General features: G+C 49.0%; 2 protein-coding genes across 3 annotated transcripts in view; both read left to right on the top strand.

The window, feature by feature from the left end:
* CRAMP1 (cramped chromatin regulator homolog 1) overlaps positions 1 to 5654 on the top strand; it is a 64792-nt gene extending 59138 nt beyond the window's left edge. For both annotated transcript variants that reach the window (XM_044747249.2, XM_044747248.2), the window contains exon 21: positions 1704 to 5654. In XM_044747249.2, the coding sequence (XP_044603184.1) occupies positions 1704 to 1868 (165 nt within the window). In that variant the 3' untranslated portion in view covers positions 1869 to 5654. The remainder of the gene's footprint in view (positions 1 to 1703) is intronic.
* An 845-nt stretch (positions 5655 to 6499) lies between these two features.
* Positions 6500 to 24596, top strand: JPT2 (Jupiter microtubule associated homolog 2). The gene is made up of 5 exons (XM_014848932.3): positions 6500 to 6661; positions 11670 to 11818; positions 17629 to 17771; positions 20792 to 20840; positions 21848 to 24596. The coding sequence occupies exons 1-5, from the start codon at positions 6531 to 6533 to the stop codon at positions 22033 to 22035; spliced, it is 660 nt and encodes a 219-aa protein (XP_014704418.2). The 5' UTR covers positions 6500 to 6530; the 3' UTR covers positions 22036 to 24596.
* The last annotated feature ends 466 nt before the right edge of the window (positions 24597 to 25062 follow it).

The raw sequence follows: 25062 nt of genomic DNA, 5'->3' as shown, positions 1-25062 counted from the left end.
GCTCACACAGCTGTCTGTGTGACAGCCACGGGCTCCTCAGCTTCTCAGTATCGGAACGTGCATCTTGAGACCTGAGGAACTTACGGGAAAGCTTTGGAGAATTCTGAGCTGAGCCATGATGTGACTGGAAGCCTCACCCAAAGATAAACAGAGAGGATGAATAGTAATCCCCCTCCCCTCAGTGTGCCCATTTGGCCACAGAACCTTTATTCAGAGAACACCTTGTGGCTCTAATGTCCTGCAAGAAGCCAGTCTCCCCCTGCCGTGTTTGTGTGGACATCGACGCAGTCGGCTCCTGTAGAAATGGGCTCTGCACACACATCCTGAGACAACACACTGAGACCCCGCTATTCAGAGGGTGGCCCAGAGACCAGCTGCGGCAACACCTTGGAGTCGCTAGAAATGCAGACGTGGGCCCCCCCAGGCCCGGCGCAGCAGGGTCTGCATTTTTAACAAGATCTCTGGGTGGCGTGTTGCACATGCAGGTGAGGATCACAGAACAAAGATGGTTGCTGTCCACGAACTACTGTGTCCACAGCCAGTAACTGAGACACATTGACCTGCAGGACTAGCAAATTTTTAGCAAAAGAGTCTGACTGAGAACTCTCTACACTTAAACACATGAGTGTGTTTCTGAGGGAGGCCTCATTGTCTCCAAGTACAATCTGGAACGTGTGCTGAAGTGATCTGATGGTGAGATTTGAACAGAAGTGGCAGGAATGAGGAGTGGGTGGGAGAAGTGGGACTAGATTGGCCACAGATTGATAATGATGAAGCTGGTGACAGATATGTGGGGGAAGACAGTCACAATTTGGTCAACTTTTTGAAAACAAATTTCAGTTTGTTTGAAATTTCTCATACTAAAAAGTTTAAGGTTCAGTTCATGCCATAACTCTACTCACAATTTTCCAAAGGCTGCTCATTTGTTCATATATCATGGAATTCATTCACGAATATTTATTCAGGGTCTGCTAAATGCCAGGCACAGCTGTAGGCACTGAGTGAATGAAACAAAGGCCCCCTCCTCATGAGGCTTCCACTCCAGACATAGGCAGACAGTAAATCCTGAAGACTGTAAATTCCATGTGTTTGTCCACAGAATAAAGTCCTAGTATCTGCGGCCCTCCTGTGCACGCTCTAGTCTCTCTCTCCATATCTTCCACTCCTTGCCTTACTCACTGTCACATCCACCAGCTTTCTTGTTTCTTGAATAGTCGGAGCCTGTTCCCACCTCAGGGCCTTTGCTCTTGCTATTTCTTCTGACAGCAAGGTGCTTCCAACCCCCACGGCAAACTCTATCCCCCTTTTCTACTTCCATCTCCCTCAGGCACCGCCCCCCGTCTCTGCATTCCACTGTGTGCCATTTGCCTCTTTGTTTATTGACTCTGTCCCCATGAGCCTCATGTGGAGGGAACCACCACTCTGAGCCCAGCAACCAGCTATGCCAGGCTCACAGTAGGCGATCGTGCACACTTGTCAAAAGAGTGAGTGTTCAAAACGACAGAGGCGATTCTAAAATCCTCCCCAGGGTCCCGGGCTGCCGTTATAGGGCCAGTCAGTGGGAGATTCCAGTCTTCACTCCGGAGAGACACCAGGTTCATTTGCCTTCCACAGAGGTCCCAGCCGTGCTACCCAGTCACTTCCAGTCCAAATGGCGGGCCAGCTCCCTGACGTGGTCTTCCCTTGTGTCTTTTGTCCTGCAGGTCGTGGATTCCCAGCTGGTGTGTATGATGAATGAAAACAGCATTGATTACATATCTCGGTTCAACGATTTGGCCCAAGAACTGTCCATCGCCGAGCCCAGCCGCCGAGAGGTTCTGTTTGATGGTGGTGGAAGTGGCCCTCCCGTTGGCGACCTATCCCAGTGACTGCACCTGGTGGTGGGGCACCCTGGAGGCTGCAGAGGAGGGCCTGCAGGGCTGGTGGTCCTCACCCGCGGTAGGTGTAGCCCTCTTCAGACTAGAGAAAACATACGTCAAGGCCAGGACCCCCAAAAGACGGTCTGAACAGAGGCACCTCTGCACCCCAGAGTGCACCACAAGCAGGAAGCCGTGTCCCAAAGGGCAGAGGACAGTGGTGGCCCAGGAGATGAGGACAAGTTCTCTGGAAGGGCTAACGTCAGACATTGCTGTGGCGTTGGAGCAGTTCCCCGCCACTTGTGGGGTCTCGCGTTAGGGTCTGCGTAGCAACCACATCTCCCATGCTCTTGCCTCGCTTGTTGTGTTGGACATTCCAGTGGGTTTTCTTTCCGAGAGAAAGGAGTAGGTGTGTCTCACCAGAGTCGTTCCGTCCTGGGGAGTTGTGATCTCCCGGTCTGTGCTCCTGCCCTGCTGGGAGGCTCCAGCCACTGCTGCTTTCTTTCTGCCAAACCTACGGCATGCTTTGGTTGCTTTCTCTGCAGAGTGATGACAGGGGAGGGCAGCCAGGCATGGCCTGGCTCTGCCTGGTGGTGTCTGCACCCTGAGACAGCAGAGACTTCAGAGGACACTCTGATCACAGGCAGCAGAGGGGTCCCAGGACAGTGTACCCAGTGCCATCATCCCAGAAATACCGATCCTTGCCTAGTGCCTCCCTCATCTAGAGGTTTGTTCTGACTGACTGAACAGGAAGGGGAAAAGAATCACATCTTATGCCGGTTGTGTGGACTTTTAGAAAAAATCCTGTTAAGCATGTTGGAAAATGCTTTTCTTGTGTTTTAAGAACTAGGAGCCATCGAAGAGGAAGAGCAGAGTTTAGCTGGTTTCTTTCCTGCGTCCATCCGCAAGTTGCTTCTAGGTGTTAGTTCTCTCTACTAGGATGATGCCTAAGCACTTGTTTGACTACAGATAAGACTTCCTGTGAGTTTTGCAGTCCTGGTGTGTTGCTGATTGGCGTCTGAGCTCGGTGGCCTCTGTGGGGAAGGTTCCTCTGTTCAGTCCCCTCTTATGTCATCAGCATTGGTGCAGTGTACGCCCCAACAGGTCGACATAATCTCTCGCGCCTGCTTTTGCCCATGATCCTGTTTCTCCTCTTCTTGTTCAGGGGATCCAGGCAGGGGTCACACATCTGGGTGCAGTCAGGGTGCACTAAAAGCACGTCTCTCTACCGTGCCCCCTGTGCCTCCTTGGATGACCAACTGTCACCACTGCAGATGCTCCGACGTCCAGTCTTTGCCCAGAATGGAGCTGATGAGGCTCCTTTGCCTTCTCAGTCTCGGGAGGCTCAGCACACAGTCACCGTCCAGCCACGTCCAGCCTGCCGCCTCACCCTCCACCCTGCGGCCAGGACCCATTTGGCTTCTGTAACTCACCTGACCTGACCACCGTTCTGTTGCTCACCTCTCGTCTTCCCCGATGGGCAGTGGAGCGGCAGCCCTCTCCACAGGCTTCTCTCTCTATCCACACTGAAGAGCTGAAAAGGGCCAGTGTGAAAAGGGGGAGAAAAGGTCTTTTTCGTGTATAAGCAGAGTGGACGCTCTTGATCCTGTCGTCTCACCAGCCAGTTGCAGCCACTCTAGGCTGTAGACAGGGTCATTCACTCCAAGCCGTAGGAGGAAACAGGACAGTCAGCTTCCCGGCACTAGTTTCCTTCCTTTGTCCCAAGTGCTTCTCATAGCTCTCGCCTGTTGCTTCCCTCTTTAAGATCCGGTTCCAGGCACAAACATCACTAACAAAGGCTTGTGTGGGTAGTTCCTCTGGGCTCTTAAGAAAAGTCCCAAAGCTCTGGAGATGTGAAAGAAAGGGACATTGTGCCACTTTATTAAGAGATGTAGACAGCATTGTTTGAACCAGAGTATTTTTAAACTAGCTTGTGTTTTGTGATCAGTGTATCAGCTTCCTGAAATTAGCACTTTATTGAGCTAAACAAGATCAGTAGATCTCTCTCTGGGCATCTCGCTTTCTTAGGTCTATAGTAAGCGAGGACACCAGGCCAAGTTTAGGCCACTACTTGCTTTCTCATATTCCTCCCGTCTGGGACCAGAGATGCCAAGTAACATGAGAACATTGATGCTGGGAGCAATGCCCAATGGCAGCGTGCACTGTGCCAGAGACAGTAGGGGTCCTGAGCTGCTTGTCCATCAGGAGACACCCCACGGCAGTCTAGCAGGTAGGTTGGCACTGCTACCCAGTGACATCTGAAAAGAGGAAAACGGGAGATGCGGGTGAGCTTCTGTAGGCTATTTAGCAGCACCTCCCTCTTGGGTCTCTGACATTGACTGCATTTGGGAGCATCTGACTGTGGCCATTGTCATCCAGTGAGGAGGTGGGTTAGGGAGGAGAGTGGGCTGGCTCTTCTCATCTGTAATAAAGCTGACACAATTCCAGAAAATTCTGTTGCTTTTCAAGCAACCAGATAGGTATAGGCATTTGCTTGCAACATTAAGGGAGAATGGTGTCATTTGTGGCATTAAAATTCTGAATGCATTTTCTCCCAGCCTAAATGAATAGATAGATATAAAATAAGCAGCTGTTAAAGGCCGAGATTTTCAAGAGACCCAAGCAGAGAAGCCTCCCATTTCTTGCATCTTCCTCTGCTTCCGAGTGAAGGCTGTGATAATTCCAGTGTGCACCTGTAGCTTCCTTTGTGCGTTTGAGCATGTTGTGATTAAGATCAGATCAGTTTCTCAGAAACCTCTTTCTGTCGCCACTCTAATGTTATCTGGGATCTTTTTTGCTGATTCATCTTTTTAAAGATTGAGTATCTCTGGTCTCCAGAGAGTTGGTATTTTGGCCTTGGTTGTTTATTGTGAATATCCAGTGTGGAGCATTCCATTCTCCAGAAGACTGCAGAGGTAAATTGAAGTTCATGATTCCACATAAGGTCTGTGATGACATATTTCTCATCTCTTGGTATCTTCTAGGTAGGGTACTCACTCAGGGAGTGGGAATATTTGAAAACATTTCATCAGTTGATCTGCTCGCTCTCGCACATCTCCAGGTCCTTAGCCTCAGAGGCTCATTCTCTGTCATTGTGTACCATGGCCTCATTCCTGGTGGGGACCTATCAGTTTAATAGCATCTTTAGCTCAATCACACCATTGAATCCACACTTACTGTGCAAAGAAAAGTCATGGAATAAAAGACACTGGAAACAAGTGGAGGAGGAAAACAGCAGTTGCTTTTTTTTTTTTTTAAGACATTGAGATTAGATGCATTTGTGAAGAAAAAAGGGCACTTTGTCTTAAGAAAAAAAAAGGAAAGAACCCCACAGCAAACCTTTCCAACTGTCAGAACTCTCCTGACCCTGCAGTAATTGTGTCATGTTAAGTGAGCCATCTTGGAAGCACTACAGCAGCCTGTGCCCTTCGCTCTGTCACAGGACGGCTGGCTCTAGAGCTTATGGGCAGCAGAACTCATTGCTGTTTCCTTTAATAATCGTTAAGCCATATCATCCAAGGTTTTCGGCTTGTTTGAGATGTGAATTTGTTTTATAGATTATAAATATACATATACAGAATATGTATAAAGCAGAATGCCTGTCCTTCCTGATTATTTTTTGTACCATATTGTAAATTATATTATTTATTCTTTACCAATTTTGGGAATAAAAGGTGTTTTGGTTATTTAATATAATAAACAAAAGCTGTTAAACTTCTTATGTTTAAATTTCCAGTTCAACTTGTAAATCTGTTTTTATTATTGTGCATAAATACATACTAATACTTGATCTAATAATTGTTGTTTCTGCCCTTTTTTTAAAGCGTGCACTTAAAAAACAGCTCAAGTGGCTCTCATTTGGTGAGATCTCAAAGGAATAGATGGGCTCTCCACAGTGTCATTTAGCCACAAAACACTGCTCAATGTCTTTGGGGGGTTTGCGTCAGAAATGAACAACTGGGGCACTTTATCCCTCGCTTCCTCCTTCTGAGTAAGCCCTTCTGCCGCCTCTTCAGCCCCCGGGCTGGGCCGGACAGAGGAACTGCCGAATCCTGGAACGCATCCGTCGGGATTAGCCCAGCATCCACATGCCACTGACCGGCTGGCAAAAGACCGACGTCTCCGGACAGACTGGAGGCCGGACAGACCGTCCTTCAGAGTAAAGCGGCGGCGGTCAGTGGCGACCAGGCAGCGCTTGCTGCCGGAGAAAAGCCTCGACCGAGCCCTGCTCAGCGCCCCAACCCGCGTGTGCGGGTCCCCACGGCGCGCGTCTGCACCCCGGCTGTCGGTGGGGTCGCGGCCGCTCCGGCCCAGCAAGCGGTCCGGGGGTGCGGCCCGCGCCGGGGGAGCGGGTTCGGGGCGGCCCGGGCATCTCTTCCCAACCCGGTCCTCGGCACCGCTCCGCGCCGGGGCGGCCCGGGAGGCGGGCTGGAGGCCCGGCCAGGCCCGGAGAGGCTCCAACTCTGCGCCCGCACAGCGCTCCGGCCCCGCCCACCTGAGGGGCAGCCCGCCCCCTGCCGGTTTGTTGCCGTATCTCGGCGCTCGATGCCGTGAGCGGCACCTGCTATCACCAATCGGCTGCGAGCACGGTGCGTTCTCCCGGTCTCCATCTCGTTGGGCGGGGTCCACCACCGCGGTAGGCTGCAGCGGCGTGACTGGCGTCAGCAGCGTCCAATGGGCGCGGGCGGGCGGGCCTCGCGCTGCGCGGAGCTGGGCGGGAACAGCGGTTCGGCGGCGAGGAGGTGCCCAGCGGCGGGCGACATGTTCCAGGCCCCGGAGAGCGAGGGCGGCCGCGCCGGCTCCAGGTGCGACGCGCGCGCGGGGCGAGGCGGTTCGCGGGCGGAGTGCGGGCCGCGGGGGACCTCAGAGGCGCGGCCTCCCCGTCCCGGAGAGATGGGCGCACACGCGGTGTCGTCCCCGCCCTCGCCAGTGTCTCGGAGGGGCCTGGGGTCGCCTCCCCGCCCTTCCCGTCCGAGCGCGTGTCCCCTCTAGTTCTAAGCGCGCCTGAAAGACGCTGGCCTAGCGGTCTGTTGCTTTGGGGCGGGCGGTGCCAGGAGCCCGGGACAATGCGGATTGTGCGGGGCCACGGGGGGCGCCCTCCGGAGCCTGTGCCAGCCTCGGTGCGCTTGTGGGCGGGGGTCACCGTCCTGGGAGCCCTCCCCGAATCCCATAGCCCCGGAGCCAGGCAGTTCTCCTAATCCCACAGCTCGGGAGCCAGGCTATGCGTCTAATCCCACAGCCCCGGGAGCCAGGCGATGCCCTCCCCTCATCCCACAGCCCCGGGAGCCAGGCGGTGCCCTCCCCTAATCCCACAGCCCCGGGAGCCAGGCGGTGCCCTCCCCTAATCCCACAGCCCCGGGAGCCAGGCGGTGCCCTCCCCTAATCCCACAGCCCCGGGAGCCAGGCGGTGCCCTCCCCTAATCCCACAGCCCCGGGAGCCAGGCGGTGCCCTCCCCTAATCCCATAGCCCTGGAGCCAGGCATTTCTCCTAATCCCACAGCTCAGGAGCCAGGCGGTGCCCTCCCCTAATCCCACAGTCCTGGAGCCAGGCGGTGCCCTCCCCTAATCCCATAGCCCTGGAGCCAGGCATTTCCCCTAATCCCACAGCTCAGGAGCCAGGCCATGCGTCTAATCCCACAGCCCCGGGAGCCAGGCGGTGCCCTTCCCTAATCCCACAGCCCCAGAGCCAGGCGGTGCCCTCCCCTAATCCCACAACCCAGGAGCCAGGCTCTGCCCTCCTGGCCTTGCTGACTGGGAACCAGGCTGAACTGCAAGTGGTAGAAGCGGAGATTCGATTTCAGGGCTCCGCAGCCCGCTTTCTAACTTTTAAAGCACTCTGGGTATTGGAAGTCACATAAGTTAGAGCTGCCAGAGCTGGCCACAAGGTCTGTCATGTCCCTTCATGAGCCAGCTTGCATTGTCGAATTTTGGGTCTTCAGATGCCCAAGAGTTTTCTTTATTGTGAGCCTCTCTGTGGCCCAGCCTCTCCATAAAAGTGGAAAAGCATGTGTGTGTGACGACTATCGAGATAAATGCTGTATAGACTAGATACTAATTAAAAGAATTGCCTCAACTTGCTAAAAACCCTGTAAATTTGAGGGAGTTAGATCAGTATTCAGTAATATAGCTAGCGAAATAATTAGTCATTAATCCATGGAACAGCGCCTACTCAGCGCTCGTGTCTAGATCTGTACTGTTGGGGGCAGAAGTTTATTCTGGAGTGCTCAGAATGAATCAAGTTTCTGATAACCGCTGTTCTGCACCTCCCACACCAGCTGGGCAAGGGCCGCTTCCCAGTGCTTTCTCGGTTGTGTCCATTAAGTACATTCGCTCTTTGTTTACACTGCCTGGCGCTGGATGCCCAGGAAGTGTTGGCTGAGTTAACGAGTGCCTGCCAGGAGTGACACTGATGTTATGCTGACTTTGGGAGCTGCGGAAGCCAGCTGCAGGGCTGGCACCCTACAGTAAGACTCCACACTTCTTTCGGAGGTTAGTTTTGGAGAGGATAATAGGAAAAGGAGAAAAATCTTCCTTTTAGGACATTGAAGAAGGAAAAGCGGTCTTAATTGGATGATTACATGTAATTGGAAGCTCCTCTTGGGATCCATTAGAAGCTTTGTGTTCTGCCGGCCATCTTAAAGGAACCGGTTAGCCGGACAGACCTTGTAAGGTCACAGTTTATTTGGCTGTGAAGGGAAGGAATCAAGTGGTGGCTGTAAGATTACCCAGCCAGGTTTTCGTCTCTTAAGACCCTACATCTTAGGTTTTCTTGCTGAGGGATTATCTTGTGTTAAAGGGATTTTGAACTATAAAAGCATTATGATTTAGCCATCATTAATCTAAGGTCTTTTAAGCTGTGAAATGCATATTTGTAAAGACTTTACTCCAAGTCTGTTTCTCTCACTGCTTCTCTCCAAGCCTGACTAGTCCCCAAAAGCTTTTCTGAAACACAGGGAGGGCCAGGAGCATGGGGATGCTCCGGGTAAGAGTGGCTTTTGTTTTCTCTGCCTCTGCCAGTGCCATAATCCACTTGAGCTGTGTGTGTGGTTTTTTGTCTTGTCACATGTCCCTTAGTTTCGCTCATGTATTTTTAATATCTTTGTTTGAAATATATTGAGGAGGTACTACGAAAGGAAAAAGTAATTGGGAAGCATCCCTATATTGTGAATTCGTCCCACAACAATTGTGAGCTCACCAGTACTCCCATCTCCCTCCCTGTAATTAGTGTCATAGTGGTAACTGCACTCCACTTTGAGCCTAGCGAAGGCCACATTGAGCCATTGTTGTGGGTTATATTTTTATTGAAATGTCTACCTATCTCAGTCCCATTTGAGACCCTGTTGGGGCAGCCTGTGCAATTCACATGACTGCTATGGGGCTGTGAAACCATGGTGTTGACCCCATTGCCTTTTGTGATGGAGATGGTCGCTTCCCCTCCCCAGGTAGCTTGGCCATTATGCACAGTAATCTCTGCTACAACATTCTTGGGTGCTGCTTTCCTTTTCTTATCTTGTTTTCGAAGTGAAATGAAAATCAGAAAAGTAGACATAATGATATAATAAGCGCTTTCTTTCCACCACCCAAAATTAACAGTTTGTCATTTCACATAAGCATGGCTTACCTCCTGTGCCCCGATGGTACCCTTTTACACGTGGAGACCACAGACGTCTTTGGGGTTCCGGTAACACTCAGTGCCTCTGTCGCATCGCTCCCACCAACGCTGAAACCACCTGCACACGCTCTAGCCTTCCCAGCAAACCTGAAGCTTCTCCAGGCCGAGGACTTGCTCTTACCCCCTCTTCCAGGGTCTGGTGCAGGCTCGCCATGACAGGTGCTCAGGGAACCTGTGAGTTGGACTGAAGCAGGGGTGAGAGGCTGACGAGGCTTGGGAGACTCCAGAAACATAGATTGTGAGAGTCAGGCAAGAGTCCAGAAGAGCTCTGGATCAGGATGAGTCGACCCCGAATCCGGTCTGACAACTTGCAGGACCTTGGCAGTTTGAAAGAAGAGTCATGTTTCCAATAAGTCCGTAAACTAGGCATTTTAATTCATGCCAGCGTTAGACTTGGTGTTTAATTCAGTTCAGTTCTGAAGATTGCAGATCTCCATCGCTTTCTTCAAAGAGATGTCTGTGCAGACCCAAGCATGTTAGACCTGCTATAATTAGACAAGAGAAACACAGAGAATGTCGTTGTGACAAGGGCTCTGATTTATAAACGGTACAGAAGTCAGACGGCCTCAGCGTGTCCACCGACAAAGTGTGCAACCTGAGGTCATGTTAAGCACTGGCCACTGTGTTCTCTGATCTTTCTGATAAGCGTTTCGTTGGTTGTACCGGACGTTAGGACTGGAGGTGATTGTCCTGGTGTAGATTTCCAGGACTCACTTGGATTAATGTTGGTGGCACTCTCCCTGGTCTAAACTAACACCTTCCAAAAGAAATGTGAGCCATGTAAGGAATTTTAAATTTTGTAGTAGCCACATTTTAAAAAGTAGAAAGAATCAGGAAAAAATTTTAGTGGATGTTATTCAGCCTAATATATGCAAAACATTATTTCAACATGTGACCAATATAAAAGACATGATTAAAGAGATATTTTGACTTTTCCTCTTTGTGCTGAGTCTTCGAAATCCAGTGTGTAGCATACGCTTAGAGCACACCTCAGTCATATGACCACATCAGTGCTCACGAGCCACAGTGGCCAGTGGCTGCCCTCTGAAAACCCAGCTCTGTGGGTCAGCCTTGATCTCTGGGAAAATGTGCGCTGCCCCCTGGTTTGTTTCTAGAAGCCTTTAAGAGAGGCATAGGGCATCGTCTGAGCTCTGGATCCAGACTGCCTGGGTGCATCCTGGTTCTGCTGCTCCCTGCATGGCCTGTCTTGAGATTTCTCTATCTTAGATTCATGTCTGTGAAAATAATGCCTGCCTGAGAGGGCTCTTGCATAAGGTTCTTGGAACGGTAGCTGGTATCTAGTAAGCACTTGGCAAATGTAAGCTACGATGTTAAATGCTCCTGAATGTGTTTATAGTATTAAACACTACTGTATACTAGTAAAAATTAGTATTAAATTCTGCTGAGGGGCCAGCCCCGTGGCTGAGTGGTTAAGTTCACACGCTCCGCTTCCCGTGGCCCAGGGTTTCACTGGTTCGGATCTTGGGCACAGACATGGCACTGCTCGCCAGGCCACGTTGAGGTGGCGTCCCATGTACCACAACTAGAAGGACCTACAACTAAAAAAAAAAAAGGAGAGTGGCAACAGTTGTCAGCTCAGGTGCCAATCTTTAAAAAAAAAAAAAAAACCTTTACAGAAAACATCCATAATAATGTGTGAGCAGATATCTGGGTTCTGTGGCCTAACCAAGTCAACACATAAAATTAACCACCACAAGTCCACTACTTGTCAACTTGGCACCCATACACATCTCCGTAAACCATACTTAATCTCCAAATAAAGATGGTAGCAAAATCATATTAAAATAAATTCTGCTGAATGTGGTTCATCTTGTCTGTTTTAGGCAAACTTTAATTTTACTTATAAGAGTTCACAGGAATAATTTCAAAATATACACATTTTCTACAGGGTTTTGCACATAACCAAGACATACAAAGAAAACTTTGAAGGGAACCTTAAGGGGGCAGTAAAGGAAGTGTGACCATCTGTAAACTAGTCACGCCACTGTTAAATAATTGCGGTGTGTAATTGTTCCATAGACGTTAGGAAAGGGCACCTGCCCTGTCCGGTTAAGCCGTACCGCCTGGACGGTGACGTCCACGTCAGCCACCAGTGACTCACGCTTCCTCTGTGCTTGTAGGGCCATGAAGCCCCCTGGAGGAGAATCGAGCAATCTTTTTGGGAGTCCAGAAGAAGCTGTTCCTTCAAGCAGGCCCAATAGGATGGCATCTAATATTTTTGGACCAACTGCAGAACCTCAGAACCTACCTAAAAGGACCCATCCCCCAGGTACGGGCCTCTGCGACTCATAACCCTTGGCCTCTGCCTGCTCTCTTTATGCCGCTCTTTTGATCAAAGTTCTGTTTCTCGATATTGATCCTTTCAAATATTTCCTGGTGCAAGTTATTCCTTGCTGTCAGAGTTCTAGAATGTAAGGAAGGTTCTAGCCTGACCTGTACTTTCTGTCTTGAAGATGGCTCGATCGTTTTAGCATTCTCCTTCGTCTCTCAACAGACTGAGTCCAGGTACTGAGGAGACAGAGGCAGACGATGGGAATGCCAGTGCCCATCAGGGAGGCTCTCCCAGTTGTCTCATGGACCCCTGGAGATTCTGAAATTACATGCAAATTGTGCATGTAAAGATTTTTTCTTAGGGAGAGTATTTTTAGTCAGACTGTCAGTGGGACTGAAACTCTGAAAAGGCTGACTTGCTCTAGCACACGTCTATGGTTCCTCAATACTCACCTCACCTTCTGGTAGTTACAGTGGGAGGGAATCTTAGAGAAACGTTTCCTTGTGATAGACTGTCAGTTGAGTGACCATACACGAATAGTTACCTGAGGAGCTCCCCCCGTCTGTATCCGTGATGGAAAAGCAAGGTTTGTTCCATCCGTACAGATTTGACAGGCCGGGCACAGGGGTCACTATTGCAGACAGATAATAAAATCAAGCCGAGCCAGAGCCAGAACAGTCCCTACCCCACCCTGATTCTGGGCGCAGATATTTCTTGACCAAACCTGGGGGAACAAAAGCAGTAGATTCAAATGCTGGTTGTTTGTGTGGTTGGTGGTTTTCGTGGGCGGGGCACATGGAGGTTCCCATTGTTTGGCATGCAGTTAGAGTAGAGAAGCAGGTGGTTCTTCCTGAGTGAGTACCCTGCTCATTGTGTCCAGTTGATGGTGTAGGGCCAGGAGTGCTCAGCCCTGTACACCCTTTGTACCGACCACTGTGCAACGGTATGTTATGTGGCGGTGGAATCAAATCCTGGACACGTGAAGGTGGACCAGCCAGCTCACTTGGCCCCAGCTCAGCAGAACGTGTGTCTGGAGCTTCCCTGGGGTGTCAGGTTCCCTGGAAAGTATTGCAGTTTGGGGGCGGTGCCATGTTGCCAGTCCATCAAACTCTCATGATCCCCTAGCTTTCTCATGCCCAGTGGGCAGCCTGGGCCCCTCTTAATGGGAGAGTTCGAAAGCCTCTGTATTGTGTACAGTCACAAGGTGTAGTGACAACCACCGTGACTCCCTGTGCCGAGCTCCTGCCTCACATGGTCCTGTTTGGGGTTTGTTTTCTCTCCTGCAAAGTACTCTTTGAAAATAATCTGTGATGGGGGCCGGCCCTGTGGCAAGTGGTTAAGTGCACGCGCTCCACTTGATTGGCCCAGCCTTTCACTGGTTCGGATCCTGGGCGTGGACATGGCACCACTCGTCAGGCCACGCTGAGGTGGCATCCCACATGCCACAACTAGAAGGACCCACAACTAAATACTGGGGGGATTTGGGGAGACAAAGCAGGAAAAAAAAAAAATCTGTGATCAATTCTCAAAGGAAACTCGCAAGGGGAAGCTGCTAGTGTGTCCCGCACCCCAGACCTAAACTGCTGCCCTTGTTTCTTTAGTCTCTCAGACTTCACCCCACAGCCCTCTGATGAGAGGGCCTGACTGAGAAAAACGTGCAGGACGGAGGGTGCGGCTTCCGGTGTGACAGTCATGGAAACTGACAGAGGACCGTCCTACCCAGTGCTGCGGTTACTCTCCATCCATGTGCTTTGCTAGTTGCCTGGTTTCAGTCTCCCACAAATTGTCCTCCCTGTTCTCCTAACAATGGTTGATACGTACGGATCGTTTCAGATTGGCCGGGGGCTGTGCAAAGTGCTTCGCATGTATTCATTTGGTCTTCTTTACAAACCAAGGAGGTAGGAGGTACCCCCTTTACGGAGGAGGAGACTGGGGCTCTGGGAGGGCGTGCCAAGCCCCCAGCTCACTGGTGGCAGAAGTAGCCTTTGGATCCCAGTCTGCCTGACTCCAGAGCTCGAGCTCTAAACTTACCACCTGCAGGATCTGTTGGGATAAATTTCTCAAAATGCAATTGCTGGGTCAGTTTAAAATACTGACAGATGCTTCTGACTGGTCTTCGAAGGGGTTGCCCAGCGTTCATCATGCAGTAGATGGTGCCTGCTCCCCACACTCGGCCAACACAGTGTCTGTCTTGTGCAATTAGGTTCTTTCAAAAGTATATCTTGAATTTATTTTTCTTCAATTATGGGTGATGTGAGCATCTTTTCCCTCTTTAAAGCTGAATTCATCTTTCAGTAAAATGTTGAATAAGAGACATGCGGTGTGACTACTTTTTATAAAGTTCAAAAACAGAACGGTATTGCTTAGGGTTGGACACAGACATGGTAAATCATACCAGAAATAACATGTTTGTGGTTTCCAGAAAACTCAGGTACGTGGAGACCTGGGGAGATGGGGAAGAAAGCACAGATTCCGGGAGCTGGCAGGACTGTGCACAGCCCGGTGGTAGTTACCTGGGTGTGTGCTTTGTTGTTATTTGTGATAATTATGTCTTAAGAACTTTTCTGTGTTATGTTTCACAATTGAAAAAGAAAATTTAATTTAATTTAATTTTTAAAGATTGGCACCTGAGCTAACAACTGTTGCCAATCTTCTTCTTCTTTTTTTCTTTCTGCTTTTTCTCCCCAAATCCCCCCAGTATATAGTTGTATATTTTAGTTGTGGGTCCTTCTAGTTGTGCTATGTGGGACGCCACCTCAACGTGGCCTGATGTGTGGTGCCATATCTGCGCCCAGGATCCAAACCAGAGAAACCCTGGGCCGCCACAGCGGAGCACGAAAACTTAACCACTTAGCCACGGGACTGGCCCCTGAAAAAGAAAATTTTAAATGAGCAGTGTCTTGAGCCAAAAACTTCAAATTGAGTTACTTTTATCTCCCATTTTTAAAAAAGCTGAATGCACACCTTAAAAAGAATTTATTTCAGCCTTCACAGCACAACCAGAAAAAACGCAATAAGGTGGTGGCCTCAGGCCACGTTGTGCTCCACTTTGTGGTCTCCACATTTTTGCTGCTCACCGTGAATAACAGCAGCCCCGCAGCAGCACCCAGGGCTTATTCACCAGGCACTGCTCTACCCACTTCACGTCTCTTAACTCGTGTATCTTGCCAACGACCCTTGGTGGGTACTTGTATCATTTCTTACCTCGTTAGAGTTGAGAAGATGGAGGTGAAAGAAGGTTGAAGTCACTTGTTCAGGCTCACACAGTCGGCAAGTGACTGAGCAGGGCCCCGGCAGTCTGACTATGGACGCCTGCCCTTAACACCATCCTGTGCTGGTTTCCCCAGCAAGGGTCTCCAGCTCGGGGTCTGCAGATCGCTGGGAGGTCCGTGGCTGAGGTTCAGAAGGTTTGTGTCCCCCTGAAGTTACGTGAGTGTGTGAACATACTGTGAACGCTGATTTTACTGAGTGTATGCACATTGTGACCCGCTGAAGTTACATGAGTGTGTGTGCACATTGTTACTGCCTGAACTTACATGTGTTTGTGCTCATTGTGACTGCCTGAAATTACTGAGTGTGTGTGTTCAGATTGTGACGCCCTGAAATGACGTGAACGTGTATGTGCACATCTTCCTGCAGAGGCAGCCCGTGTTCTCTGAGCGCTCTCTCCCCAGCAGAGGCAGTGAACCGCAGCCCGTGTTCTCTGAGCGCTCTCTCCCCAGCAGAGGCAGTGAACCGCAGCCCGTGTTCTCTGAGCGCTCTCTCCCCAGCAGAGGCAGTGAACCGCAGCCCGTGTTCTCTGAGCGCTCTCTCCCCAGCAGAGGCAGTGAACCGCAGCCCGTGTTCTCTGAGCGCTCCCTCCCCAGCAGAGGCAGTGAACCGCAGCCCGTGTTCTCTGAGCGCTCCCTCCCCAGCAGAGGCAGTGAACCGCAGCCCGTGTTCTCTGAGCGCTCCCTCCCCAGCAGAGGCAGTGAACCGCAGCCCGTGTTCTCTGAGCGCTCCCTCCCCAGCAGAGGCAGTGAACCGCAGCCCGTGTTCTCTGAGCGCTCCCTCCCCAGCAGAGGCAGTGAACCGCAGCCCGTGTTCTCTGAGCGCTCCCTCCCCAGCAGAGGCAGTGAACCGCAGCCCGTGTTCTCTGAGCGCTCTCTCCCCAGCAGAGGCAGTGAACCGCAGCCCGTGTTCTCTGAGCGCTCTCTCCCCAGCAGAGGCAGTGAACCGCAGCCCGTGTTCTCTGAGCGCTCTCTCCCCAGCAGAGGCAGTGAACCGCAGCCCGTGTTCTCTGAGCGCTCTCTCCCCAGCAGAGGCAGTGAACCGCAGCCCGTGTCTGCTGCCTGAGCTCTGTCCCAGCCCTCGGTGTCCCCTGGAAGACTGACTGGCATCCCGGAAGGCCAGTCTGCTCTGCACTTCACTCGCAACAGGGGCCCCGAAGACAGGGCTGGAGGCTCGCTGGAGAACAAAACAGGCTGGTGCCCCTTGGGCTCCTGGAGCTCGTCCTCCAGGTGGTTCTTAGGGTGCTCCTGTCCTTCTGTCATAACGTGGTGGGTTATTGCAGCCAAGAAGTGACTGTTTAAAATTTCTTTTCTTGTAAACAGTAAACAAAGATCAAAACTCTTAAAAAATTATTAAAAAAAAATGTGTTAAGCAGCCTGAAGCCTCCACACCCCACGCGTCCCGTTTCCTGTACACACACAGTGCCCATCGGCGACCACTTCTGTGTGTTGGGGGAGTGGAGTAACCACTTTTCTTTGTTCGGATACAAGCAAATAAGAATACCTCTCCCCTTACGTTAAATGTTGCATGCTGTGTAGATTGTTTTGCACCTTTTTTCACTCACAGTATGTCCAGGGACGATGTTTCTTTATCAATACACAGAACACATAGCGAACATTCACTGAGTGTGTGTCCCGGGCATTGTCTAAGCTTTTGACAGGAGCTACAGGAAGTCACTGAATCCTCTCACGGCGCTGTGAGGAGGTCCTGTTATCCCCATTGTACAGATGAGGAGTTTGGGCACAGACAGGCCCAGTAACGTGTGTGTGGTCACATGGCTAGTTAGTAGGGTGCATCTTTTTTCCTTCCAGAGCCATGACTGTGACGGCCCCACCTCCCCTTGGCACAGCACTCCGTGGGCAGGAGGTGCCTGGTGTCTGCTGAGTGGGTATTGGATAGGAGCCATCTTTGTGCTTTACGTGGGCATGAAGGCATTTACTGTTCATGTCCGTGCCTTAGTCATCAGTTTATGAGAAGTTACATCTTAGATGCATTTCATTAGGGTTTATTAAATCACTTATAGTTGGCGGCAAAGATGTTAAATGTCTATAATTCACTGGCCTATCTAGCTGTCACCAGGAGTGCCAGCCTCAATGAAATCAGAAGAATGACTAATAAATTCAAGGTTTGCCTTGAGTAGGGCATGTTATTAGATTCAGTCCTATCTGACCTAAAAATTTATCAGCTGTTTGCTTTTAGTCTACTAAAGAACTTTTCATAGGTTCAGTGAAGAAGATTCTTCAACAGGAAAGCATGAAAAGTTCAGGGTTAAGGAAATTTCTAGAGGGGAAAATGCTGTTGTATGCCATCTCACTCTGTCACCCCTAGAGGCCAGCCCTGTTCAGCTCAGCTCTAGAAAGGTAGGCCCCCAGCACAGGGGTTGGTTTTGCCGTAGGTCTGTAGGGGTCTCGTCAGCCTGATCCCCCAGCCCTGTGGGCCTGAATTCAGGCCCAGCACTGGGCGTTACTGCGTGCCGAGTGGGGCTGGGCTCGGATGGGTGTTCTGGCCTGCTCACCGCTCTGCGATTGTTCCTGCAGGGGGGAAAGGAAGTGGCATCTTTGATGAATCGACACCTGTGCAGACTCGACAGCGTCTGAATCCACCTGGTGGGAAGACCAGTGACATTTTTGGGTCCCCAGTCACTGCCACTTCACCCTTGGCACACCCAAACAAACCCAAGGTATGGACTACATTGAGACAGCAGGCATGAAAGAAACAAAACTCAAACAAGTATTCTTTAAAAAGGCTCTGAGGCTGGCGTGATATGTTATTAGGACAAGGTAGGTGACGTTGGTTTTCCTGGGTGCAGTCATTAGTCACCGAGTTTCAGAGCTCCCCTGAGTCATCAGATAAATGTATTCCAGCCGTGAGATGACGGAGCCTCGGGGAGCTGGCCTTGGTGTGTCAGTAGCAGTGACTGCCCACTGCCGACAGGCTGCTGCTCTTCTCTGCACAGCACTGAGGGTGGTGAGGACGTTTATAAAATTTAACATACAGTAGGGGAATCGTCTCTCATAAAATTTCACTTTTCGTAGTGGTCGTCAATAAGTACAATAACTGCATTGGATTAAAATTCACCAAATGTTTAGAATTCATAATAAAACTTTAATTTTGTCATCTTTGGAGAATGCCAGAGGACCAGCTCATTTTCCTGAAAACAGAAGGACAGAATCTAGCATTTAGCCAGCACTTCCTGCATGAACTGTACCTTAGGATAACAGTCATGAAAGGCAAGTTTCCTTTATAAAATATGCCAGCCTATAAATGAAGAAGGAATAATGAAATTCAAATATCACCACTTTGCAAACTTGTAATGAAATTGGGAGTTTAGGCAATGATCATCAGTGGCCACTAACATCACAAAATGAGAGACAAGCAAAAATTATGGGCCTTGTGTTAAAAGTCCATCTTGGACCACCTTTGAATTCTCTTTTTTGTTTTTGCTGAGGAAGATTACTCCTAAGCTAACATCTGTGCCAGTCTTCCTCTACTTTATATGTGGGTCCCCACCAAGCATGACTGATGAGTGGTGTAGGTCCACACCCAAGATCCAAAACCCGGGATCCTGGGCCATAAAAGTGGAGCACACTGAACTTAACTACTGCGCCACGGGGCCGGCCCCCACCTTTGAATTCTTGTCAAAAAAAAATCAAGCCTGAATCAGACCAAACCTAATATTAATTGACACCACAGAGATTCAATCCGAGTATTGCAAAATATAGGAATTTACATGGCCAACAATAGAGGGAGAGCCTAATGATTAAAACGAGACTTAGGAATGCAATCCCTATCAAAATCCCAGCCCTGTTTTGAAAAAAATGGGACGACCCATCCTAAAATTTTTATGGAATCTCAAGGGACCCCAAATAGCCAAACAATCATGAAAATGAAGAATAAAGTTGGAGGACTCACACTTGCTGATTTCAAAACTAACTACAAAGCTAATGGCGCAGTACTGGCATAAGGATAGACATAGAGATCGGTGGGATAGAATTGAGAGCTGAGAAATAATCTCTCACATCTGTGGTTAATTGATATTTCCACAAGGGTGCCGAGAGCATTCAGTGGGGGAAAGGAGAGTCTCTTCAACAAACGCTGCCGGGAAAACTGGATATGCACATGCAAAAAAAATGAAAGTGGACCCCTACCTTACACCATATACGAAAATTAACTAAAAATGGATCAACGACCTAGATTTAAGAGCTAAAACTATAAAATTCTTAGAAGAAAATATAGAGACAAATCTTCATCATCTTGAATTTGGCAGTGGTTTCTTAAATAATGACACCAAAAACACAGGCAATAAAATTTAAAATAAACAGGGGCTGGCCCCGTGGCCGAGTGGTTAAGTCTGTGCGCTCCGCTGCAGGCGGCCCAGTGTTGGTTCGAATCCTGGGCACGGACATGGCACTGCTCATCAAACCACGCTGAGGCAGCGTCCCACATGCTACAACTAGAAAGACCCACAACGAAGAATATACAACTATGTACTGGGGGGCTTTGGGGAGAAAAAGGAAAAAATCTTAAAAAAAAAAAATTTAAAATAAACAAATTGACTTCATTAAAATTAAAAACTTGTGTGCATCAAAAGACACTATCAAGAGAATGAAAAGACAACCTACAGAATGGGAGAAAATATTTGGAAATCACATATCTGATAAAGGTTTGTTTTCTAGAATATAAAAAGAACTACAACTCAACAACAAAAAGACAACTAGATTCAAAAGTGGGCAAAGGACTTGAATAGACATTTCTCCAAAGAAGGTATATAAATAGTCTGTCAGCATGAAAAGATGCTCGGCATCCTTAGCCAATAAGGATATGCAAAGCAAAATCACCATGAGATACCACTTCACACCCACCAGCATGGCTATTATCAAACGAAAAAGGAAACAACAAATATTGGTGAGGACGTAGAGAATTGGACCCCTCATACATTGCCATTGGGAATGTAAAACGGTGCAGCCACTGTGGAAAACAGTTCGGCAGTGTCTGAAAAAGTTAAACACAGAACTGACCATATGACCCAGCAGTTCCACTCTTAGATATATACCAAAAAAATCTGGAAACAGGAACTCAAAACAGATACTTGTACACCTATTTTAATAGCAACATTATTCACAATAGCCAAAAGGGAGAAACAACCCAAGTGTCCGTCAGCAGATGAATGGATAAACAGAATGTGCTGTACGCAGATAACGGGATGTTACTCAGCCGTAAAGGAATGATGCTGCAACACGGACGAGCCTTGGAAACACGCCAGTGCTTGAAAATTTGACTAGGTGTTAGCCATTTGAGGAATGATTAATTTTTGCAATTGTGAGAGTGTTGTTATGGTTATGTCTTTTCTTAAAGGACATTTTTAAGAGCCATATCTTGAAATATTTATGGATAAATGAAATACCTGGGATTTGCTTTAAAATAATCCCACAAGGGGGTGGAGGGAGTGAGGTTGGGAGAACGGTGTGGCTGAGCCGAGGGTGGCGGTGAGCCGATGTCATTGTAGCTGTATGGCGGGTTACGTGGGGTTCACAGTACCATTCTCTCCACTTTGTTTATGGTTAAAATTGTCCATAATAAAAACATTTTTAAAAATTAAAAACAAACCCAAGTCATTTGTGCCCTGATTTTCATCGCCCATTTGAACAAGGGTAAAAAGTTTCTGAATCATTTACTGACCTGGGGTTTGGCTTGTTGCAGGACCACGTGCTCTTGTGTGAAGGAGAAGACCCCAAATCAGACATTAAAGGTGAGCTTCTGCTTTCTGTTCCTTCTCGAGTGCTCTCACTCTGGACTTGGTGCTGGTGTGCCCCCAGAGGATGAGAGGGAATGTTCTGTGCCCCGTCTAGCCCAGCTGATGAAACAAGCAAGGTCGTGTTTATTACCAAGAGGCTTGAGTATTTGAAGAAGGCCAGGGAAGTGGGCTCGCTCACTTCTGGTGAAAACTCCCACCTGGTTACCACTGGCTTTTCTTCACTTCTTGTCATTGGTAATCAGCCTGGGCCTAAGAACAAGGTGTCCTCTTCTAGAAGCTGGTCTTATGTAGTGAAGGGCAGGGATCTAAAACCTTTAATGAACTCGTGACCAAGGGGAGAGCTGGCGGAACTAATTCAGAAGAGAAGGGCATACAAGAGAGCAGGAGAAGGACCAGAAGCGTGTGAGGCTTGCCTGTGATGGGGAGAGGTGGTGCCTCCATAATCGGGCGCCCAAGTTTTGGGAGTTGCTCCAGTGGTCAGGCTGAATGTCACACGTGGAGACCCACTGCGGTTCTCTAAGCTGACTGTGGGCACTGATTTCTGCCTTTGGGTCACCATTTCCCTCAATTGATGACCAAAATACATGGGCATTCATTCATACAAAAAGTCCAGAGTAAGTGTCAGAAAGCCTTGCCTCACCTGAGACCCTCCAGTTGAGATGACCCTCCTCCTTGTCATGCCCACTTGGAGAAGGTTTGCTTTTTATAATTGAGGTAGAAGAAAAGGGGATGGAGTCCAAAAAGCAGTATAAAGAAACAATCAACTTATTTATCAAAGAGTGTTTATAGTAGCAAGCCCCAACTTTATGCCCCGTTCAGAAACACCCTCTGCTAATCGCAGCGAGTCTTGGTGAAAGATGGAAGCCTGGCTGTGTGTTCTTCCCTTTTCCCATCCTGGGATGCATTTCCTACTAGCCGGTCTATGTCTTCCATATGCACAGCTTGCCTGTCCAGGTAATGGGCAGCCTCTAATGGGGTGGTATGCTGACTTTGTCCCACAGCTGCAACGAGCACCTCACCCAGAGAAGAGCCTGGTGAGAAAGGCGGCCGCAGAGAAGCTGACCGCACCCAGGAGCCCCAGCCCACGCCCACGGTCGACAGCCATGAGCCCAGGCTGGGCCCGCGGCCTCGCTCTCACAACAAAGTCCTGAACCCACCCGGAGGCAAATCCAGCATCTCTTTCTACTAAAAGAAGCTGCCGCTTCCCCCGTAGCCAGACAAGAAACTTGAGAGATAGGATTTCAAATATTATAGTTTCTTTTAGCCCAAAGGAGTGGGGGTGGGGAGAGGGTCTGTTGTGTATCTGAAGCTGCTGCTCAGGCTCCACTGCCATCCCGAGAGCCACGGAGGACCTCCCTCGCTTTCCAGACTGCCGAGAGACATCTCTGTGAGCATTAGTGTGACTCCCCTGGTGTACACTCACTTGTAATTCCAGATGTGAGAGGAACTCTGAGATGGGCGGGGTGGGGAGATGGCGCAAGGCCACAGCAAGGCCTGACGAAGGGGCCTCTTACACGTCCTTGTGCATCAGCAGTCTGCTGGTAATCCGGCATGTAGGAGTCACTAACACCGTAGCAGAGTTTAAAGCCTTTGAAAGCAAACCAGAACCACCTCTCCAATGCTGTGGGATAGAGGAGGAAGGCATAAGCTGAAACCTTGCAGGGAGGGGTGCGGGGGGGTCTCTGTGCACCCCCCGTAGATCCTCATGCCATTCGCCCTTCACGGCTACGGTTTCCGTTCCTGGGACACCCGCTGCTCAACCCCACTGTCTCCTTTACTTCAGCCCAGGGTGTTGTTCTGCAGCCTGTTCTTGAAACATCTTGATTGCTTTTCCTTGGCAGCTGTCAACAGAAACCAAAAAGTCGTTCTCAGTCTATGCTTTGTAGAAAGATTTTGTGCCCTGATTCTCTCAGGTGCCCCAGTTCTGCCATCTAAAACCTTGGCCAGACCTTACGGAGGAATCTCCGCCTTTCATTCACAAAGGACTGGTTTTAGTCTCTTTACGGGCTGTTTTGCTTGTAAATTGTTCTTTTTTTTCCTCATCAGCCTTAAGTCTAGGCCTTTGCTCTTCACCAGCAGTGTGGACAGTTCCTTTCACAAGCTGTCTGCAGGGCCTGCTGACGTCTGCGAGACTTTAGAACTCTGTCCAGATGTGTCCAGGTGATGGGGTTGCTTAAACCCCTCGTATGTCTTACTTGATCCTGTCGAGGGGGAGGAGCTACTCCAGACCCTTGGGTTCTTCGGGTTAGATTCTATAACAATATCTAAAGAGCTATTCTAAAATACCAGCTTTACATAAGCGACTGTTGACTTGGGTCTGTTTCTGACACGTTTCTAGAAAAAAGTCAGTTGCTCAGGTATACCAAAGAGGAAGAAAAGTCTGCTTAGGCCACCCTTTACAAAGCTTTGCAGCACCTCGGGACCATATTCAGTTTCCGGAAGAGACTTAGAGGCCTTAGCCCAGGAGATTCAATAGTTTGGCAGCAAAGTCTTAACTGGCCAATTCCGTGGTATCTGCCAGCAAAGATATTTGCTTTCAGTTTGTCCCATTCAGCCTCTAAAGGGCTACAGTGTAAATTCCTACAGTTCACTCATGTTGGACCAACAGTTAACAGGAGAGGATTTGGGTGGTGGCAGCTATTGGTACGAGTGCCTACAAAGCTAGTGCCAGGTGCTAGAAATATCTTCATCATTATTAAAATTTCAAAAAGCAACAACTGTGTTTAGTTGCACTCACAGTGGCCTAGACACGTAAGTGCCTACAGGCGCTGCCTGCCAGGCTCCACTTCTCACACCCAGCGCATTGACGGGGGCTGCACGTGGCTTTGTCAACCGAAGACAGTTGTCCTTTTGGTTGCCCTGCTGACTCTGGAGCCAAGAAACACTGATTTCATGTGACTCTATCAAGTACTTCCTGTCTCCATCCTTCAAATGGTTTATAAGAAAGTTGTTTGGAATTCAGAGCATTTTTTACCCATTAAAAAATGTTGTAAATAGTGGTTAGCTTTTAAGCCCAAACACACTAATTTGTTTAACAGAAAATGAAATGTTCTAATGGTGGAAATGAACTTGTAACTGTGGGTTTTTTACTATACAAGAAAATGACTTGTGAATTCCAAATTGGATTGCCAAGAGGAACCCTGCATGGTGGTGCCAGCCCATGTGGCTTCACCCCCACCCTCACCGTCAGCCAAATGGGGGAGGAGCTGTCTGGGTCTGTCCACTGGCAGGGCTCTCGGGTGGAGGTGCGAGAGACCAGAGACGGGAATGAGGAAAACATGAACACAGCGAGAGCTTCTGGGCAGCAGTGACACAACTCCCTACCTTCCTTTTCTCCCATCTTCCCCCCTTTCTTTTCCTCCCTGCAGCCCTAGGAGTGGGTTTAGAGTGCCTGAGTAGTCTGGTCACTGGGGGAAGCAGAGGAGGAGTTTCTGCTCCTGTGAGCCCAGTGGGGGTGATCATTTATATTTGGAGGATGCGCTCTACATTGGTGACTGCCTGTGTTTGGAAGATTCACTAACTCTTAGCACCCTGTTCTCACCCTCTACGCTGCATTGAGAAATTACTAGTTTCTATTTTTCTTAAGCCTTAAAATTTTTTTTATGTGCATTTGGTGCCAACTCTTTTCTAGAGCTGTATCAAAAACAACCAACCTGTACTCACTTGCAATGTAATTTTTATAGGAAGATTTTGTTATTTTTACAAGGCAGAATTGGGTATAACAGTTGAATTAAACTTAGCAATCATGTACTCAAAGTCTTTGCCTGTTGTGTGCACACATGATTTTCTCAACATCCATTTTCCAAAGTGCCTGAACTCTGCTCCTTCCCTTTCAGCTTTTCAATGGCGACGGGGTTTGCCTTTTTTTATTCCTTTTTTTTTTTTTCCATTTAGCCAGAGGATGCCCAAATGAATCTTTTCAAAGGTTATGGATTTAAGGTTATTTTCATTTGAAAACCAAAGACTTAGCTTTGAGTAGAATTAGTAGGAATATGCCAGTGCTCTTTTCAGTTTCTGTAAGCTTAATGATTTTTTTTTTCTCTTCTACCACTTGTTTTCCTAAAGAACCGAAGATAATTGAACTTGCCTCTGAGTTGGCTTTGAAACTTGAGTGACAAGCCTTGTAATGAGTGGAGGAGGTGCTGAGCTAGCAGTTTGCCTGTAGTTTCAAGTCCTGTAGAGAACGCACGGACTGAATGTCTTTCCTTCTTATGTA

Source organism: Equus asinus, chromosome 14 (assembly GCF_041296235.1).
Source record: "Equus asinus isolate D_3611 breed Donkey chromosome 14, EquAss-T2T_v2, whole genome shotgun sequence".
Lineage (NCBI taxonomy): Eukaryota > Metazoa > Chordata > Mammalia > Perissodactyla > Equidae > Equus > Equus asinus.
The sequence above is the reverse complement of the archived record's forward strand: the minus strand, read 5'-3'. Positions and strand labels throughout refer to the sequence as shown.

Bases quoted from the DNA above. Each gene is read 5' to 3' on its own strand.
- JPT2 (XM_014848932.3), top strand. From the start codon at position 6,531: ATGGGCGCGGGCGGGCGGGCCTCGCGCTGCGCGGAGCTGGGCGGGAAC. The intron at 17,772-20,791 runs GTATGGACTACA...GGCTTGTTGCAG, and splicing joins CACACCCAAACAAACCCAAG to GACCACGTGCTCTTGTGTGA. The intron at 20,841-21,847 runs GTGAGCTTCTGC...TTTGTCCCACAG, and splicing joins CCCCAAATCAGACATTAAAG to CTGCAACGAGCACCTCACCC.